At 43.6% G+C, this 22,212-nt stretch overlaps 1 protein-coding gene across 2 annotated transcripts in view; it reads right to left on the reverse strand.

Moving 5' to 3' along the window:
• The window catches only part of NUP210L (nucleoporin 210 like), a 1,198,481-nt gene that overhangs the window by 653,238 nt on the left and 523,031 nt on the right, over nucleotides 1–22,212 (reverse strand). For both annotated transcript variants that reach the window (XM_069651587.1, XM_069651595.1), the window contains exons 18-19: nucleotides 6,616–6,704; nucleotides 5,767–5,871 (exon numbers count right to left, since the gene is read on the reverse strand). In XM_069651587.1, coding sequence (XP_069507688.1) covers nucleotides 5,767–5,871; nucleotides 6,616–6,704 — 194 coding nt within the window. The remainder of the gene's footprint in view (nucleotides 1–5,766; nucleotides 5,872–6,615; nucleotides 6,705–22,212) is intronic.

A 22,212-nucleotide genomic window follows, 5' to 3' on the forward strand; every position in this document is an offset into this window, starting at 1 on the left:
TGTGTCTTGCGTGTTATTGTTTTGGAAAAAGGTGTTTATGTCCGATAATTTCTCAGCTTTGAAGACGATGTCAGACAAGGCCTCCGACTTAAAGCACCAGGCTGATCGGGCCGCTAGAGTGTTACCCAGTTGGATCTGCAGCAGAGGGATGAGATATTCTGATGCTGAAAACCACATTCTTATAAACATTGCAAACTCTTTGCCCTTGAGTGGTGCCCCATTTCAGAGCATATTTCCTCCGGCAAACTATGGGACATGAAGATCTTTTCCAGCACCGGTAAGACATTGCCTAACACAGTGGACGTCACAAACTAATCCTCCGGGTATCTTGACTACTGATCGATTGCCACCAGGAAGGGAGTGTCATGGCCAGTGGATCCAAAATCAATATGCACGATTTGCCATGGCTTGCAACTCCATGGCATGGATTTAATCTAAGGCTCCCTTTGTATTGGAGCAGAAGCCTGACACCAGACACATCTCTTCACAAAGTCACTATCACCATCCTCCAACCCTGGAAACCTAAACTTCATGCGTAGGTGCACCTTTGTTTTGGCTGCCCCTTGATGCCCATGGTGTTCCAACTTAATCACTCTCTGGACCAGTCTGGAGGGAATTATCAGCCTTGAACCCTCAACACTAAGCCATCATCCGCAAATGTCAATTCACTTCTGACTCTCCACAGCTGTTCCAGCGCCATTCTGGCAGAATTCATTCACTTGGCCAGACCAGCCATCAACCATTTCCAGTCTCCTTTCTTCACTGCCCCCCTCAGGATCCTGAGGCCGTCGTCACCCCCAGATCCCTCTCTTAGTTCTTCCATAGACATCGAGTTCCGCCTAGCAGCTTCAGTTACAAGACTAACAAAATCTTCTGTCTCTGCAGCATCTTGATCTCTGGTGAAACAGTAGTTGGCAGGATGTCTCAACAGGTAGTCTGCAGTGTGTCATGGCCAGGAAAATAGACCAATTGCACTTGGTATGCCAACAAAGCCAGCAACCACTTTTCAATCCTGGCCGGCGTCTTGGACGAGGAGCCGGCCATAATAGGAATCAGGGGCTTATGATCCATCACCACGGTTACAGGGTGACCATAAATATACAGGTGAAAATGCTGGCAACCCCACAATACCACCAGAGCCTCCCTCTTGATCTGCGAGTATTGCTATTCAGCTGCCAACAATGCCCTACTGGCAAATGCCACTGGCCTCAGACAAGCCCACCTGTCAGTTTGGGTCAGCAGAGCCCCGAGCCCGAACAAGATTGCATCCACGACCACCTCTGAGGCCATCTCTGGGTTGAAGAATGTCATGGTGCTGTCAGCAGTCAGCGCCTCCATGATCTCCTCAAATGCCGACTGCTTTAGAGAGGACCACCTCCAACGGGTGTCCTTCTTTGCTAGGCTGTGTAACAACTCAAATATTGTTGCCAGACCTTTGATGAAGCGAACACAGTATGTTACCATTCCCAGGAACCTCTGCACCTCTGACACGTTTCCTAGGGGTCTGGCTTCCTTAATGTCGTTCACCTTGGCTGAATCAGACGAGATTCCTCCATCCTGGAATACAAACCCGAATAATTTGAGTCTCTTTTGAATAAACTCACACTTCTCCATGTCATGATGAGTCTGAGTGTGCAGAGGCGGTCCAACACCTTCTCTAGCCTTTTCAGATGCAAAGACCAAAATGTAATCACTAATGTTTATAGCGCCAGGGATGCCAGCCAGCAAGCGCCCAATGAATTTGGAAAGACTTCATCTGTGGAGGTCACCCCAAAACTGAGCCCCTTATAGCTGTAGAGCCCCTTGTGGGTGGTGAAAGTTGTGATGCACCGACACTCCGGGTGCAGAACCAGCTGGTGGTACCCTGCTCTGTGGTCCAGCTTGAAGAAGAATACTGCCCCCTGCAAGTCTGCCACAATATCATTTAGGGTAGGTGTTATATGCCTCTCCCGCTTGATGACTTTATTGGGAGAGGCGCATGTCCACACAGATGCATACTCAGTCGTGTTGCTTCGACTCGCGAGCCACCACAATTGGGGAAGCCCATGGTGAGGGGACCTTCCACCTGCTCGATAATGTCTAGCTTGACCAGATTGTCCGGTTCCTTCTCAACTTTTTCCCTCAGATGAAAAGGGACTCTTTTTAATGTTTTAGTGCCACAGGCTGCACTGACTCGTCGTGTGTAGGCGGATTGTTTTTCCCTTTATCAGTCCAATTGCTGAAAACGCATTTGTGAATTTGGCAACCAGTGACTGAACATCTTCCTTGTACACCCCAAATGCAAATTTTACAATTTCTAGGGCCTCAGCCGCAGCACAGGTCAAAAGTGTATCTTCACTGACCTTGGTGACATAAAACCTTGCTTGATCTTCATCCCCTCGTGCATAACATTCAAGACAAACATCCCCTCAAGTGGGAGGGGAGTACTGCCACCGAACATAAATATGTGCACCTTGGAATCGCCGAACTCAGGAGAACGATCCACTGTATCGTAGTGCGACTGGGCCATCACATTGACTGATGCTCCTGTGTCAATCAGGACAGGGCATTCGTTCCATTCTCACACACCTTTAATCAGGGCTGGCGTGTCTGCTTCTGTTTGATGTCCTTCACACTGGATATGAAGAACACATCTTCAATCTTCACCCCCTCGCAAAACTGCTCCTTCTGCTCCTCGACCGGCTCTATCTGGGCTGCCTTTTGCAGCTGTCTTCGGGCAACTGGCCGAGTCTGTCTAGGCCTCTGGGTGGCGCAGCAGGCACAGGAGCATGACACACTCATGCAAAATGGTTGGAAATTCTGCACCTTCCGCATGTGTGCCCCATAGCCGGACAGTCAGTGTTTTGCAGCAAATCATACCCTCACTTCAGGCAAGGCATTGTCACATCAACCCTTTCTTTCTTGGGCCACGTGGTTTATTTTTTGGTTGGCCTAGATGGTTGTTATCTGCTCACGGCACATGCATCTTCCTATTTAATTGTCTTCATGGCAGCATCCATATTGGATGCCCAAACATCCGCCAGCTCGTGGGATCCGCCAAGCTCACAGATGGGGGACTTTATACAAACTAATTGGTCTTTATAGGTACTTAGGGGAAAATTCTTGTGGGCATTTAAAGACTAGACACAGGACTTAGAATGAAATCATATAATGCACAGGAGGCCAAAATAGAGGCTGCCTAAACAGTGTGACTTAGTCACAGTGGGAGAGGCCACAGGGAAGCTGGAAAATAGTATTTTTAGCTCACTGAAGGCAATGAATCAGATACTTTGGGATGCCAGTATATTCAGTGTTCACATACTCCATTTTGGGATCTATCAACGACCCCACCAGAATAGCATATTTCTCTGTGGAGAACAAAGGACATGACCAAGTAGTCAAAGTGTGTAGAAAGAGGTCTTTACTACTTCTCTGATTTTGAATATATGCTTGTAAGAAATCCCCAAGATGTTTTACTTTTTTGACAAAAAAAGTGAAAAAACCAAATAGCTTTGGGAAGGCCGGCCAGGCTATCTAATTATTAAACTGATGCTTAAGGCTACAAAGAAAAACCTCCATTTTATTTGGGTTAAGTTGGAGTCCACTGTGAATCATCAACTTTTGATTGCATCTCAGCAGCTCAAAAGATTAATAAAATCCTCACTAGATCCCTTGGCTCTAACATAAAGCTGTGCATCATTAGCATAAGAATGATGAAGTAGATCATATTTAGCAAAACCTTTAGAAGAGGCTGAATATACACATTAAACCAAAGAGGAGACAGGTAAGCGCTGAAAAATGTCTCAGAATAGAGGAACCATCAGGGGCAGAAAGGGGCCTATTCTAACTCTCTGAGAAGGTTTATCCAAGAAAGACTGAACCAACATATAGCTTCTTTGGCGATACCAACAACTTGAGACAAAACCGGTTGGGAGACTTGCTATACTTACAGTATCAAAAGCTAAAGAGAGATCAAGCATCACCAGCAACGTTTGATACCCCTCGTCAGAATGTGCAAAAATATTGTCCCACACTAGGTACAGCTGTCTCTGTTCCATGAGTAGAACAAAAATCTGACTGAATAATGCTGAGAATCGCATGCATTTCTGAAGGCTGTTAAGCTGAGAGATAACAATGTGTTCCAAGATTTTAGATCAGACCAGCAATCGGATGATAATTCTTTTTTGAACAATGGGGTTACCACTGATTGCTTAAAAGGCTCAAGAACAAATCCCTCTGACAGAGACTTGTTAATAAATTCGACCAAGACTCTTACCAAAATATCAGGGTAGCAACTACCCACAAAGGCTGGGAAGGCATCTTGAAGACGGCAAGTGGGTCAAAGAGTCTTCAAAGGAGACATACACAGGTGTTAAGCTGGGCAATTTAAGTGAATGTGCAGGATCTGAAGTGGTCAGGATCATTTTGGGCATAGAAATAGCATCTTGAATGCGGGCTACTTTAGTAATGAAAACATGTTAAGTGCACTGCAATGCTCCTGTGAAATATCCAAGGGAGGGAGCTTTCCCACATTTGGGAGAAAGAAATTAGTGTACAACCTGGAAATGTTCCCTAGCCTTGTTTTTGGCTGACGGACCTGTACTTTGCAGAAAGGTTTTTTCTGCCTCAAAGGTAGCTATATCACAAGTTCCAGGAATGTCTTTAAAAACAGTTAAAATGTTCATGAGATTTAGTTGGTTTCCAAAGTTAAAGCTCCATAAAATAGAAATCCAAAACAATCCCTCTTTGACAGATTGCATGATCAGCCGGTCACATCCATCTGCTTATCCTCAGGCTTGGCATTCCATACTGCTCCTCAATGCACTCCTATCTCCACATCTAGGCCCAAATGATAGTCCTCAGGAAGGTTAATGTTAATTTTAAAGGTTATTTGTACCACGCACTATCACCACCGGAGTGGTCCCCTAGCGCTCTAGCAGATCTGAAAAGGAAAGGGTGTGGGGGGTGAAGTTAGTGAGAACGAGCGGGATAAGTTCAAGAGAGCAGTGATGTGCTGTTGGCAGCTTTAGTTCGGTTAACACCATTCGCTGAGCTAGGGGGTGCTTTTCGGTCGGTAGCTGTTGTGTGCTGTTGTGGGAAGCTATGTGTGGTTTGTTTTGTTGTTGCAGTGTAGTGAAGTTTGTGCGGTTTGTTGTGCTTTAGGGTTGTGGTTGTGTTTGGTTAGAGTTTGAGAGGTGTATACAGAGGGGTGAAATTGTTAGTGGGTTGGTTATTGGCCTCGCTATCTAGAAGTGAAATGTGCTAAATTTCAATGTTCTTTCTAGATGTGGCACGTGAATATGTCTGCATTTCTATCTAGATCCGTCACTGGCTAATATTCCCAATCCTGTCTATATATGACGCACACCAATTTTCACAATTATATCCAGATGTGGCACTGGCCCACCTTCAAAATCCTGTCTATATGCAAATCAATCCAGCATTCACAATTCTATCTAAATGTGGCATTGGTAATATTCCCAATGCAGTCTAGATGTGGCAATGGCTAATATTCGCTATTCTATCTAGATGTGGCACTGGCCGGCATTCATAATCCTGTCTAGATGTGACGCAGGCTAATGTTCACAATTCTATCTAAGTGTGGCACTTGCTAACATTCAGAATACTATCTAAGTGTGGGACTTGCTAACCTCCACAATCCTATCTAGATGCGATGGAGGCTAATGTTCACAATTCTAACTAAATGTGGTACTTGCTATCATTCACAATTCTGTCTGGGTCCGGCGCAGGCTAAGGTTGGCAGATCTCTCACTCTCCCACACTTACCTTAAGGTCCTGGTGATTAAATATTGTGGCCTTGGCTGGCGCCACAGTCACATCCTCCACCAGTAATAGCTCCAACACTGCAGACATTGGCAGGAGGGACCAGTCCTAGAGAATTTAAGAAGAGGAAGAGGTTACTCATTTGGAAAGATGACTTAGGCACAAGAGGTACCTGAAAAGAAGAGTGTGGTGGTGCTGAGAACAAGAGGCATCAATACCAACATTACACTAATCCACCACCCAGCAGGTCACCTCTTCAATTAGAATTTCATGTGAAAGTCTCTGTTTAGGAGACTCCTTCTCGGTAAATGTTCTTTTCCTACACAGTATACAAGACAATCACTGCTTATGTGGCATTCACTGATCTGTGCTTCTTGCTCAGGTCAGTTAAGATACAGTCTCTTTTCAATACACTCAGCCTGGGTAATCGTTGTTTCTCTACTCGCTGTTTAGAAAGAGATGTTACAGCCTTTGGCAGAGCTTATTGTCTGTGTAAGTGATACAGGAGCCTCTGCTCTAAACCGGCTGCTTGGGTTATGATGTGGAAGTCTTTGCTTTATGCACCATGGCTAGATATGAAATGAGGTATTGCCTGTTCTCCGCTGCCTGTCATGTCAAGTCATTTGGCCGTTTTTGATCTATGCGCCCTTTGAGTATGACTGATGCTGCAGTAGCTTCTCAGAACTCTATCTAAGTAATGAGACTGTCTACGCACTGTGTGCCCTGTGTGGCTGCATGTTATGTCAGTCTCTGTTCAGAATTAAATATTCTGTGCAATCGCACTTTGTGCATGGTAACACTGTTCTCATGGTCACACTCTCTCCATCTCAGAAAATGAAATTCCGAACTCACTGTAGGGATGACTCCATCCACATATCCCTTGGAGCTGACAGTGACAAACAAAGTTCCTTTCATATTTTCCACTTGCAGGATCTGATGGCCTGAGAAAAGCACAAAGGTGAACATTATACACACATACTTAAGGAATTGTCTATGTGCACTCTACATGCTCAAATGTTCAAAGTATTTATTTTATAAATATGTCATACTACACAAAACAGAATGTCAATTTGACCCAGATAAATGTTTCATTCAGCAGTTTCAAAAACGAACATCAATAATTTAAAATGTGTTTGAACAAATGAACAACATAATTGCACAAGTTTAGATAAAATTATATCATCTGTACCATGCACGGTAAAATCGCTTCTAAAATATCAACGTGTTTCAGCTGTCTGAAACCTAAAGTTGTCTTCAGGAGCAATGCTATAAAAGTGTTCCTTTCTCAATTTAGTGATTCCCAAATTCTTAGATGAAAAACTCAAATACATAATTTTATTGTGATTTCTGTTTGCATTCTTCACTAAAGCAAAGCTTTTTTTAAAAAGAAATACAGCTTTTTTTAATGCATTTTAACCCAGTGTTATTTGAATAGAGTCTCGCTGAGGAATCGTGAAACTCTCAATTTGCTTTTCATCTTATACTGGAAATGTCAGTGCTCTTCATCAATAGTGATTCTTTGTATATCTTGATATTTTCAAATGATGTTGCAGGTAAATCCTCCACTTTAAGGCCAGAAACCGGCAGATTTACCATATATTTGCTGTTCATCGTAAATCCGCCAAACAACAACCTATGCACTCCAAAAATGGAAAAGTACACCACCATTCCAACACTCGTAATCATGTTGTAAGCCCACGGGACCAAGTGGCAGTAACAATAAATAATCTTGGCGGTAAATGGGTGGATTTAATGCCGATTTACTGCCACACTCGTAATGTGGACCTTTTCCACAGGCAGTAGTTCGTGAAACACATGCCCACAACAGGGAACATTCCTAGGGCTGAAACTCATAATTGAAATGAGGGCGAAAGTGGCTGAAGTGTGGCATTAAAAGTACCGTTTGTAAATGACTGATCCAGCCCTTAACATTCGGGTAGGTCTCAGGCAAAGGAAACAGCAACATCAAAGAGCCTTGGAAACAAGATAAAGCCATGCAACATGGGTTCGATCCCCGGCCCGGCACTTACAGCTGGAGGGGTCCAGCATTAAGAGCGATATGACTCACCAAAAAATAAACAATTGCAAGGGACTGATTTTCCCCCTTGTGTGGAGATCTTCTCTATTCACTGCTAACTGAACCTGTCAGGCATGGAAGGTTACTCTGCTGTTTTAATAAATTACTGCTCACGATAGAGCTAAACTACAATGAGAAAGGAAAGGGAAACCACTGAGCACAAAGCCGGAAACAAATGCTCCAAATAGAAAGGGAGCCACTGAATAAACTGTTATGAAGTATTTAAGAAAGACATGTGGTCAGTTGGAATGGCTTCCATCTATGAAACATATACTTTTCTAGTAATTTGTTTACGAAGAAATATCCCTGATCTAATACCCTGCACCACGACAATCCCACTCCAGAATCTGGGACAAGAAACAGGCTGCTTTTATTTTAAGTATGATGTTTTATTTAAAATAATACAATAACATATTGAAGGGGCTCCCCTAACTTTCATATCCCCCACAATATTACACATGAATGCAAGCAACTTGTATACAGAAATGAAAACGCAACCTACTTGCTATTATCTAACTAATGTTTTCATTCCAATTTTGCGCAAACATCTATGCACAGAAAAACAAATACGAATGACTATTCTAGCAAAAACAATTCTTGAAATAAAGTTTGGAACTAAACTATTCACTGAACCCATCAACAAGTGTTGAAATCAGAGAACAATATTTGCTCAATTATGTATCCTCTTGTTCTCGGACTAATTGTGGTCACTGGCTGTTGTAACACATTATTGGTTTTTAGGGTGGCATAGATACAACAATGTTTTTGTGGGGTTGACATGGTTAAACTTATTTTAAAAGCTTGGATACAGGGAATTCTATTTCTTTATAGAATTCTGGGACAGTAGCACCTAACTACCGTACTATTTTCTAGGAGTCTGGTTCACTTTCTCAACATCACAGTTCAATGGAGTTCACATTCAAGTCTCTTGTCATTTCATGGGACCCGTTACTTCTATATTTTTAGGAACACAGGTCCCCGCCCTGCCACCAAATGTTCCTCATTTGCATGGCAGAGTGCAAACGCTGAGGGCAGAAAGGCAGCATAACCACTTGTATGCCACCCCTTTGCACTCTGCCGTGCAAACTGAGTAAACGCTGCCATCCGTGTATGCATTGCAGTCAGCATTTAACATGGATTCCTATGGCATCCGCCTACCTTTTGCTGATGCAAAAAGCTGCTGGACTCTATCTTGTCAAGGAAAAATACCCACAGATAATTCTGATGGAATGGTGAACGATTCTATTAGCATTAGCAAAGGCACAGGATAGCAACAAACAGCAGTAATACGAAACTCAATGCATCAACCCATTGCTCCCCCAGACGTGGCTTTTATTCAACATAGTCCACATTCCTTTCAAAGGAGAGGGATGCGTAGACATGACAAATTCTCTTACAGAAACAAAGTGTGAAGTAGAAGGACAGTGGGCCTCATGCCAAGTTTGCCGGTCTGGAAATAAGGATGCCAGTAAGCTCACGGCACCCTTTACGGACCAACAAACTATGGGTTTGCCTGCCGGAGCTGCTGTGCCCGACAGGTCTGACCCTGCTGGGCACAGCAGTCATGGTAAGCAAAGCCATCATGAAAGCACCGGCACTGTTAAGAATGGTGTCAGTGCTTCGTTTCGAATGGGGAATAACAATATCACCAGCGCCTGACTTCCCGGCAGGGTTACCACCGGACAAGTAATGAGGCCCAGCATACGGGTCTAAGCCAAAAGCTACGTTCTCACACTCTGCACAAAAATACAATCAGGAAGATATATAATGATACAGTAATTCATGCGAGGGAAGCTACCGCTACAGTTCTCACACAGTTTGAGTAGGCAATCTCGCTTACTATATGATGTATACTAGAGCCGCCTTGCCAAGGAAAGCGGCAGCCTAAACATGCTTACTAATACCAAAAGGGAAACACGTTAGAGGTGAGCTTTGTGGAGTGAGCACTACTGCACGCTAGGGAATGGGGCTGTTAGTGTTAAGACATGCGCAATGGGACATAGGGCTCACTTTGAAATGGCAGTAAGACAATTGGTAAACATGGCAGTATGCATTAGAAGCACATCATTAACATTAGTTCATTAACATTTTCAAATTAAGGGCTTCCCCCACAATTCCCTTCTATGAGACCTTCACTCCAGTCTCATCTATTACATCTGTGGGGGAACAGACATCACATTCTGGCATGTCATATCGTTGAACTTCTTCACTCGTGTGGCAGTAAAACACAGTTGTGGTTTAGGTAACTTCGGAGCAGTGGGCGCAAACTCCATAATAGAGACATTTACAGCTCATTATTAGATATGACTGAATCCGAACCACAATTATGAGCAGAATCTGACTGATGGATGCACCAAGTGGTCCCACGATGTCTAGCATCCAGGACCCAAATGACCAACTTGCCTCAGGGCTTTTGTGGAGGAGGCTTATGGTAGTGCAGATTTGAGTGATGATGTATGAGATAGTTCTGGCGTAGCTGGGTATGAAAGTGCAGCATTCGCCCGTTTATGATGCTAGGAGGATGTCTAGTGCCATATGATTCTGGCATACCATGGTGCAGATAGAGATTTGTTCCTGGGACAACATTGGGAGTGAGGCTGCAGTATCAGTCGCAATATCGTTGAACCGCCGAGACAGCTGAGTCAGGTGGTCTCGGTTTACCTTGATTCCCAGGGCCACTATAAGGTAGTCCATCCTGCCGATAAATCCTTTGTAGGTGGAACATTTTCAAGGGCGTGGCCTAGTTGGGAAGGAGCATGGCTGAGTTGGGAAGGAGCGGGTATGGCGCCCAGCAGGCAGGACATATCCCATGTAACAACTCCAACCCAGTTGATGGGCAGCCAGTGGTAAGCCTTGTCCCCACATATGAAGTAGGTTCCAGAATATGTGGTGTACCCAGATTGGGTAAATGAGAAATTGGGGTCAAAAGCAAAGGTAACATTATTAATGATCATACCAGTGTTGTTAGACAAGTAGAATCAACACTTGCTATTTCCCAAGTATAGCAGACCCCAGTTGACATAGCAAACAAGGGCAGTAGCCTGAGCAGAGAGATGGAAGGAGGCTAGCTTCTTGAGCACCTGGTTGGCAGTGGGGAAATTAGGAGGACACATAAAACCTAACTGGGGGTGTGTGTCACTTCAGGTTTTGGGTCCAGGGGATCAAGTAACCAGCTTGAGATTTAGGCAAACATTGCCCCATTTGAAGGGAATTGGGGCTATGGGAAATTTAGAAGATAAGTCATGAGGTAGGTGTATACATTCTCAAAGTCACTGCTATTGACCCCCTGCCTTGGACCGACCACTCTTTGATACTCTTCACAATGTCCCATCTACTGAACGCTGCCCATAATGTCTGCAACCGCCTCCCAATCACAGCAAGACAAACCTGTAAACTGACTAAGGAGATGCTGGAGCCAACCATCCATACCTCCTTTGCACTCCTGCCGGATAGTGCTGACCCTGAAACCATTGTCTCCGGCTACAATGCTAAACTCTTACACACACTCGACCAGCAAGCACCCCTCTAAACCACTATCCCAAAAAAATGTAACAACCAAAACTGGTTCGCAGAGGAACTAACCACCCTATGCAAACTAAAAAAGAGCCTGAGAACACCTTTGGAGAAAAAAAACCTCACAAATGAACAAAGAAGCCTTTCTCGCTATTTCTAACACCTATAAAACAACTGTTATCACCCCCAAAGCCAACATCTATAACACATAATCAATGACGCCAGCTCTAACACCAGAGAGCTCTTCAAAATCTTTAAGGAGCTCGAATCACCAGCACCCCCTAGCATTAGCTTCCCCAAAAAACAAAGCCCGGTGTTCCCTCGTCCAGTCCGCTCTTGCCAACAAGACCCTCAATCTCAGGAACAAAACCATCCTCAAAAAATCATCCCTGCCCACCAAGGATGAGTCTTCTCCTTAGCTAGAAGCCCACCCCTTGACTGCCATACCCACACCACCCACACACACCTTCCACTTCTCCCCTATCTCTCAAACTGACATCCTCACCACCATCCTCCCCCTCAAAACATCCAATTGCAAAGGAGATGCCTGCCCTTCCCACATCATTAAAATGTGTGTGGACCCCCTTGCACCCATGATTACCAAATCCATAAATGCCTCCTTCGACACATGCACCATACCAAAAAACATCAAAGAGGGATGGGTCACACCCCTCCTCAAAAAACCCTTGCTTGACCCCACCTTCCCCACCAACTACTGCCCTATCACAGCTGTACCATTCCTCCTGACAATTCTTGATCGTACCGCCTATATCCAACTCCAAACCTACCTATAAACCCACAACCTCCTTAGTACATGATAATCTGGGTTTAGACAGAGACACAGTATAGAAACAGCTCTCCTTGACCTTAAGATCCAGCTCAACAACGTCCGTGACACAGGAGATCTAGCTATCCTACTCCTGCTTGACCTATCTGCTGCCTTTGATCTCCTTGACCATGACATACTCTGCCACCACCTTACCTCCAGCTTTAACCTCTCTAACGATGCAGGTAACTGGATTAATTCCTTTCTGAGCTAACACTCCTGTAGGATCTACGCTGGATCTGAAGCTGCTGACCCTATCCCTGCCGCATATGATGTCCCCAAAAGATCCTGTCTTTCTCCCACGCTATGCAACATGTATCCCAACCCTTTTTTAACCATCTCGACAGCTCTGGTATCACCTACACTAATTCTGATGATAATACGCAAGTCCTACTGAAACTTACCGGCAAACACAGCCTAGACTTTGCCTATATCAACCAGGTCTACAGCATTATCCAGGCATGCAGGGCAAACCACCACCTGTGTTTAAATGATGACAAGACCAAGCTCCCTATTGCAGGTTCCCGTCACCACCTCAAACACCTTGACGCAGCTTTCTCTTCCTTCTCTATTGATGGAAATAACACCCCGGTTTCTAGCCATGTGAAAACCCTATGAGTCATTCTTGACTTGGAACTCACCATGCAAAAGCATGTCAAAGCCATTTCATCCTCGCCAGTCTATTCTACCTACCTAACTCATCAACATTAGCAGAAAATTCCTGTTCCCTGAAAACTGCCTCACGCTAGCAAGGGCCCGAATTGGCAGTAAACTGGACTATTGCAATGCCATTCTCGCAAGTACCTCTACAAAGAAACATCACCAAATTACAACTCATCGAAAACAATGCCCTGCGGGCTGTGTGGGGGATGAAATGATCTGACCACATCTCCCTCATGAGACACGAAGCCCATTGGCTCCCAATTAGAGCTCACATTGAGTTTAAAATACTGTCACTCACCCACTGATGCATACATAACACTGCTCCCACCTACCTCAACCAGCTGATTGCCAAAAGACACAAACCACGCTGCCTGCAATCCTCCACCTCCCTATCTTCACCGAGATTCACCAGACACAGAGCAGGTGGAGTAAGCTTCACAGTCATAGCTCCTACGCTGTGGAATGCCCTGCCTCCATGCATCCAAGAGGAGCCCTCCTACCTCAACTTTCAAAAACTACTGAAAACAATTATGTTTAACAAATATGCCTAACTGTTTCCACCTTGAAATTGACTGTACTACTGTATGTACTGTACTTAATATGAACTAGCGCTGTGATACTTCCGGGTCTGGGTGCTTTCAGCAAATGTAATACATAAATAAATAATTGTCAGTAATATTAAAGATGCAGACATACTGGCAGGTGAGGTGCAGGTAGATATTCTCACTGTGAACCTAGGGATAAGCAGAGGGACCATAGTTTTCATGATAAGTTGTGAGGAAAGCAGCAGTCACAGTGAGATGGAAACAAATCAATGAACTGATAATAACAACAGTAGTCACATAACCCGTCATAATGGACACCCAGAGCTCACGCTCGAGTGTAGAGTTCCAGAGAGCCTGACCGATGCCACACCCTCTTCATCTGTGTAGGAGTTGATGGATACGGGCCAGTTCACTGGGCGTTGGTGGGGCATGGCATGCGCAGAGCTAGGCGCTCGGTAGTCCAAGAGTTCATAGGCGGTTGTTCTGTAGTTGGACAAAAGTCACATTTCCAAAGTTCTCAGAGGGGTATAGAAAAGTTCAAAAGTTCACAGTTCGGCGTCGTGCATTGGTGCTTTCTTTGCTAAAAGTTCAAACTAAAAATATCCAAGGTACCAAAGCCATAGGCTGATGGCGGTCATCAGGACAAAGAGAAAAGACTGCAAGGGATCATGTCCCTTGCATTTGACAATACCTAGTGCAGCAAGGAGCAATAACACATGCAGTAAGGCAGACACATATTCCTTAGGTATCCCTCATTTCACAATAAAATAAAACAAGGACGTCAATTGATCCCAGGTTTTGCCTGTTTCTGCTCTCCACATCTCTTGAACCCCTTTTTTATTTTGCGTTTGGTTTACAGACTATAAACCTTTATAAAAGAAGCGCAAAATAGTTTTTTTTATACAAAAAAGGATATCCAATTTGGATTAATAAAATAGACAGAAAAACAGTTAAAACCTATTTTACATTCAACATATACAACACCACATCTGATATTTATCCCTTAGTCCTATTAACAGATGTTTAGAGTTATCACATAAGTCATATTTCCAAAGGAAGACATACATACATTAAAAGTTATGTATATTATTCTGACTTAACATTTTTACAGTTGTCATATAAATCCCGATCCCTTCATTGATTCAGTTCCCCCAGGCATTCCAGTGATTAAAGTTGTGTAGCTGCGGGCAAATTACACACTTCATGCAGAAATTTCACTACAGCCAGTTTCAATGCATTCAGTTTGCCATGAAGCATATTCCACCATAGATATTCAGTATCGACATTTGATGGATCATGAACAAATCTACCATAGGCTGTTAGGCGTTGGGGAATTAATGCCTGACACTTCAATAATAAGTGCTTCAATGATTCAGGTGTTACAGTACTGTGGCAAAAACGACAGGGGATTCTCTGTGTTGTACCTGAGCGAATTCCTAAAATTTCCCATGTCAGCAAAACATGAAAACGAAATCTCAAGTATGCAGCCCTCCTTCTTGGGTCAGGGAATTTAGTTAAGTATGACTCTGGGGTGGCAATTTTCTTTCCATCATATACAATCTGCTTATAAATCCTAGAAACCTCGACCCTTTCCATGGATTTCACCCAGTCCAGCGATTGGAGTTTTTCCTTAACTCTCATAGGATTAAGTATCAAGGTTTCAGATGTAAGACAGATGGAATCTAAACAATTCAAACAATCTATTTGTAGATTCAATAGCCACTTCAATGTCGAGGACCCAGCTCTCAGTCTGCAACCCATAAGTGCATATAGAGTATTGTCTTTTGCCACAATCAGGCTCCGATATAGGGCTAGTCTTCTCCAACTTATTTTACTATCTAATGAGAGAAGGCCCAACTCAAAACGAATAGCAGACATTGGAACAGCCTTCGGTAAATAGTAAAGTTTTTTCCGCCAGATTTTGGATTCCAGTTTGGCAGCCAGTCGATGAGTTAGAAAAGGTAGAATTTCAAAGCCATATAGAAGTTTAGGCAAAACTTTAAGGTTGTAAAACCTGAGTAGCGAGGTCACTGAATATTTGCAGTATTTTGTGGCGACCTTTTTCATTTGGAAGATCAACTTGTCTACTTTGTCTAAGTAGTAATTCCAGTAAATGTGGGTTGTAGCGCCACTAAAAATTTGAAAACCTAAATAGCAAAGGGATCTGACCTTAAGTAAGAAACAACCATCTCTCCTCCATTTGAAAGTAGATGGTTTTTTCCTATTTGTGAGGGTAATTACAACGGATTTCTTCCCGTTGATAATCATGCCATTATTGACCACATAATTAGAAAGGGCCACCAGTTTCTACTGAAGACCTACTGGGGTGGCATCGATCAAAAGGATATCGTCAGCATAAACCGTCCGGGATTTTTTTTCACCCTCAATCCTTGGTGAGACAGGAGATGCTGCTGTTAAAGGCCCATCAACATCTAATATATATAAATTGAAAAGTGTGGGTGCAAACAGACACCCCTGTCTAAATCCATTGCCTGTTTGTATAAGCGTGACAGATCCCCTGATAAATTTAAGCGAATTTGAATGACAGAATCTTCATGTAAGTTTATGAGTATGATCAAAAGTCCCGATGGATTAGGGCCAATTTAGACCACAATCTTACCCGATCTACCTTGTCAAACGCGAGGGAAAGATCAATCGAGGCTTGATATATAGGAGTGGCTGCTTTTTTGCACGCCTTCTCCAGGAGGAGAGTAAAAATTAAACCCCCTATTTCTGTGTCCATCCCCTTTCGAAAGCCAAATTGTTGTATACAATTTATCTGATTTATTACCGCCCTTTCCTCAATTTTCCGAAGGACTATTCCTGCAAATATTTTAGAGTCTGCGTCCATGATAGATATTGGACGATAATTATGAGGACACCTTCTGTGCTCTTTTTTATATATCGGAACAACATGGGAGATCCTCCAGGTGCAAGGGATGGAGCGGGTCAATATAATATCCAAAAATAATATATAAAGAGCATGAGCCCATAGGTCAGGGTTTCTCTTCAATGTACAGTTAGTTAGCCCATTTGGGCCTGCAGCACGAGAGGTATTAGCAGCCCTAATTTTTTTTCAATTGCAGTTTTTCAATGTCCTCAACCTCAAAATGACATGTCCAGCTACCCCTTTTAATTACCTCTAGGCTATTTGTCATAGCAAACTTCCCCTCATATAGAGTGGAAAAATGAGTAGCCCAGTCGTCCTCTTGTACACAGACAGTTTGTAGCATTACTTGTGTTTTCTCCAAAGAGTTTATTAACGTCCAAAATTGATGGTCAGATGAATCTCTTAATGATGTTAACATTGCCGTATTATATTTCTCCAGCATTTACAATTTATGGGTTTTCTGCCAGTTCTTTTTTTGCTTGTTTAATTGGGTGAATTGCCTTAACCTTTGTATCCTGATCTTGATTAGATTTTAAAATCGCTCTAATACGACGATTTGTGTCATTTTATTTTAACCTTATCACAGGATCATAAACATGCACATGTTGGTGCTTTGTGTTTCCGATTTTTTTAGATTTTACAGATCTAACAATTAGACATTTAACATATTCACAGAAGTAAGGTACTGACAGTAGTGTTAGTCTTGTGGACAGTGGCGTACAATGGTGCTCATAGACAAAGGCAGCATTTCATTTATCTATATTGCCGTCATGCCATACAATTCTATTCCCCCCACACGACACCATCAAAGTAGTTTAAAGGGAATCCTGAGTTGGTTTAGCGTAGTTCCAGTTCAGTTTGGCCACTAGAGTTCTATGGTCGCTAGTATAGGACTCACCCACACAAAAATCAGCACAAGAAGCTGCAAGTCTATCAGAAAAAAACATGTGATCAATAATTGATTTATATATGCCATTTGACCATGTATACTCATTGGCAGAGGTATCGAAGACAGGATTCATATAAGTTAGTCCCCAAGAATGGAAAAATTTAGACCAGATATGGCCCTGCATTGTTTTGCGTGAGGTTGCATAGGGAGCCCCATCTATCGGACCTGAGTTCCCCATAGATCTAAAAGAGGTGGAACCCATCCTTTTGTTCATCCCCACGCCATATCTAATTTCCGAATTAAAGTCTCCCACTACAATAATATCAAGACCTCTGTATTTGAGCAACATGTTCGATAGGCAGGCGTGGATGGACGGGATGATATTGTCCAATACAATTTGTAGCGGGTTAAAGTAGATATTCATTACCAACATAAAGGTCGAGCAATATGAAATCCTATACTCTAAGACAATTGCCATAACCCTCCTTGTAATAGGGAGAGATTCCGTTATTCGTGTACCATTTGCTGTTTTCACTGCTGTTAAAAGGCCACTGGATGGTCTACCACGGGGCCCCATCGTAGCAAATTGGTATCTACAATCAAATCCGTCAAAATGAAGAGGGGCTGTCAACCATGTTTCCTGGATACAAATCACATCCATAGATTTAAGGTGAGTACATATCACATTGGATGCCATCAAGGTTGAATGGCCCCTTGAGTTCCATGAGAGTATTTGCCAAAATTATGTGGAATCTGTGCAACTAAACTTTCTGTTGCATAGATTGAATTTGGGAGATAGATTCTCTCAGCGGTAGCGCTAACCATCTCCATTCTTGGTCATCTCCTCCCCTCGCAGGAATATTAACTTCTTTATGCATACGAACCTCTTCCCGCGATGGCAGCGGGTTGTGTTTCTGTTCTTTAGAGTCCCTACCGCTCTCCCAACCGTTGCTAAAGATAAGAATGTCGTACCCCATCTTGTTAAAATGTTCAGTCTCCTGTATTATGAGATCAAAGATGTTTTGGGACCTCGGGACAATTCTTACATGGTCAAGCCGTGTAGGGTGAATAAAATCCACCATGCTAATGTCTGCCGGGGAAATCAATCTCAGTTTTGGGATCTCATTGAACAGTGGGAGAACACATGACCTATTTAGGGTGGGCGGACCACCAACATCACATAGATTGTATAACAGGATACTTGGGTAATCTGGAAGGGCCGGTTGCCGCCAAATCATATTGCGCAGATCACTGTCTTTAATGTGGATTAGGATTATTGGCTGTTGGCAGGACCTAGCTTCACCATCCAGTTGATGTTTTGTTTGGGTAATTCTGGGGTTAAATGGATGTTCAGATAAATTATCTTGGACCCTTTGTGAGTTTTCCCCCATGCTCGGCAGGGTTGTCCGAATATGATGTTTCAAAGTCGGCTCACCCTGCAAGCTCATGTTAATAGGAGCCTCCACCTGGTCATGAAGGGAACTTACATTTCCTTCCTTTAGATTTCCCCATTGTTCCTGATTTTTGAGCCTAGATACATCTGGTAGTAGACCCATTATGATTTTTTTAATGATCATTGGAAGGTCACTATTATGTTTCCCAGTTTTCTCTATTAGTTGTTGTGGTACAATTTTTAACACTGGTAATTCCTGGGTCATATCGACCCTTTTGTCGGGGTCACCCAGCTCTATTTTTATGGTAGGTGCCTTGTCCGGCATGAGCCAGGAATCCACTTCCCTTGGAGGTAGCGGATCCCGATTACCAGCCACTGGTAGTGAGGTGAAGCCAAGTCTGTTAGATTCCATTGATGTCATCAGGTTTTCCTCCTTTGGGCTTCCTCCTTTTGATTCAAGATCTCTTGGGGTAAAATTTGGCTTGAGGTTGATTTTTCCAGTACTTTATAAAAGTTGGATAGTTGGAGTTGTTTCACCTCTTTAATATCCTCCCCCTTCGCCTGTAGGGAAAGAGATCTGTACTCGGGCCCTGAAATTTAATTTCCACCCTCAAGGGTTTTTTGTGATTTTTAGTTTTTTTAGTTTTCCAGAACTGGACAGGATGAATTTAAATCAGGAATGACATTGTGAAGCTGCAGAGCCACTCGGCTTTCTTCATTCAGCTGTATCAAATCTGACAGTGCAGCCTCATTTGTCAGAACCTTGATTTTTCTTTAACTGCCCTTTTTTTGCTTTTAGCGCCAAACGTTTTTGGCGTTGTGAGGGAGAGTAAACCTCACAATCTGGCATTGGAACATCTTCTATATTTTGAGAGCCCGGATCTCATTTATTTGTGTTGTTGGACTTTTCCATAAGATCTATCAGAACTGACGGACTGTCAGGGTGGTCTGGAGTTCATTTTAATATCTCTGGGGTCTTTTCCCCCTCCCCCAGTTGTCTTGAGAGTAGTAGACAGAATCAAAGTTGAAACTCTCTGTTCTACCTTTGTCATTTTTTGATAGAGCTCTTTCATTACATTTAGAATTTGTTTGTCACCTTCATCGCATATTTTCGGAGCATTGTTTGTATGCGCTAAGTCAGTCATTGTCGACTTACTTGCGGTAATTACAACCGCACTAAAACTGGGACGATTGTTTATGTGCTCACTAGTCTGAGATCCCTGGGATTTGGCTGTCGCAGGGATAGGCAAGGTTGTCTGTTTTACTCCTGGAATATCAGCACATGTTTTACCCATTAGGAATCCTTCAACCCTACTGAGTTTGGATTGTGTGTCTAATACAATCCGTTTGAGGTCTCTGACTTCCCAATGAGTCAACTCATGCCCCTTGTCCAGGAGATTTAGTATCCTGGAATTTACTGGCAGTGATTCCTCAAAATGCTCATTGTTCACATGATTTGGGGAACTAGTCAAGGAGGCCCGAGGCGGCGGTGAATGCATATCGGGCAGAGATGGCAGTAATTTGTTTTGCTCCATTGGATTTGTCGACCCCTCAAGCAAAGCCAAATCAATATTCTCCTCCATTGCCCACTTTTGACCGCCGGCCTCAGAAAAAAAAGAGGCTGATGGAATGGGAAATTTCGCACTAGCTGAGAATATTCTATGTGGTGTTAAAGTCTGCATTCGAGGGAGAGTATTGAAAAGGTGAACATTGTCGACACCATTACATGCAACATTGACCGGAGTGGAAGGTCCTCTTGAGAGCCTTACATGTTTACTCAATTCTAATTTCACAGTTTGTGACATCATCGAGACGTCCAGTTTTGTATCTTTTGTCTCCACAAATTGTTCCACAGATTGCTGTGCAGTGGGTATCTCTCGGATACTCAGAAAGCTTGTCTGGATAGGAACTTGAGAGTCAAACGATAAACCCACTGGAGTAAATGAAACATCCTCATCCTCTGACATATGGCCACTCCCCTTTCCATGCACCTGGGCAAACATATGCGATAGTTCCACTTCCTGGATAATATCTGTATATTTTTTGTTTTATTTATTTACTCCCAAGTTCAACAAGCAGTCTTTGTCTCCCCCACCTCCAGGTTTCTATCCATCAAAATCTCATTTGGCCCATTGATTTCTCCCCCCAGCCCTGGATCCACTAGGTTACCCTTCGGTTCAACCACATAATTTTCATTGTTTGGTTCGGGTGGGCATTGGTCCTCATTTGAGGGTCCAGCATTGGGATTAATGGGAATGAGGGTTGGAAGACATTTTCCCATTTCTTAACACGGTGGCCATATTGAATCAATACACTTTAGAATAGCAAAAGAAAAATAAAAAAAACTATTCCCTGAAGCCTTAGGCAATCAATTTTACTCTGAAGGCCAGAACCCGGCAAAAGTAGTTACCAGTAATCTCGCTCACAAAATAACTGCCTAAAGCAGTTCAGTAAAAAAGGCCTTATGAGCAAATTCAAAACCTGAAATTATACTGGGAAAAAAAGATTTTTTTTTATTTTAATTTTTTTCCTGAGGCCACCACCTCACTGCCTAACAGCCAACAGCCACTTTCGATCCACTTCCGGGTGCGTGCGCGGGTGCGCAGGCCCGATGTTATTTGTGGAAGTGGAGAGCCTCTCTGTGAGGCAGTGGGCGAGGTTAGTGGCGGAGGCGTGTTCCAGTATGCGAGGTGACGTGCACTATGAGAGAAGAAGATAGCATTACAAACCAGCAAAGGTAACACAAGGCAACAATAAGTTCCACAGTGAGTTCCACAGTGGGTTCCGGCAAGTGGGTGAACAGAATAAAGAACACCGCTGTTCTATAAAGTTGCGCGTGCAGAGCGCTAGGTGTTTAAAGTTCAAGAGTCACCTTTCCAATAGTCCGAGTTATGAATGGCGGCGCTTCCTCTTGGCGACTCAAAGGTCCTGCGAGATAGATGTGTGGCAGCCCAACAGCCACTTTCGATCCACTTCTGGGTGCGCGCGCGGGTGCGCAGGCCCCATGTTATTTGTGGAAGTGGAGAGCCTCTCTGTGAGGCAGTGGGCGGGGTTAGTGGCAGAGGTGTGTCCCAGTATGCGAGGTGACGTGCACTTTCCAATAGTCCAGTAGTCCGAGTTACGAACAGCAGCGCTTCCTCTTGGTGACTCAAAGGTCCTGCGAGATAGATGTGTGGCAGCCCAACAGCCACTTTCGATCCACTTCCGGGTGCGCAGCGTCTTGCTCATCCCCCATTGTGCATTGCATTATTGATTGTAAGTCTGGGGTGTCTGGGAACGTTTGTCGCAGCACATCCCATACTTGCGCTCTAATCTTGTTGAACGATGTTCCATCATGGGCATCGTTACCCAGTGTTACTGCCGGGTACCCAGCTTTAATCCACACTGTCTTTGCCTGATTTCCTACTGCTGCTACTAGCAGGCTCTTAATGTCTCCTATTGCTAGTGGCAACCCTTCTTGTTTTTCTCGCATGCATAAATCCATTTCCCCACCCCTGCCGTGAGTTGTGGAAGGGCCTTAAGGAGATTATTTTTGTCCATCTGGCCCAGGGGACATAGTGGGGTCGCCCTGCGCCCTTGTGTATTGAGGGCATTTGCAATTTCGCCTTTCCTTTCCCACCCTTGTTTGTGCTTCCCTTCTTCCGTGCTAATGC

The sequence above is a fragment of the Ambystoma mexicanum genome, chromosome 1p, assembly GCF_040938575.1.
Source record: "Ambystoma mexicanum isolate Mex_15411 chromosome 1p, UKY_AmexF1_1, whole genome shotgun sequence".
NCBI classification, from domain to species: Eukaryota; Metazoa; Chordata; class Amphibia; order Caudata; family Ambystomatidae; genus Ambystoma; species Ambystoma mexicanum.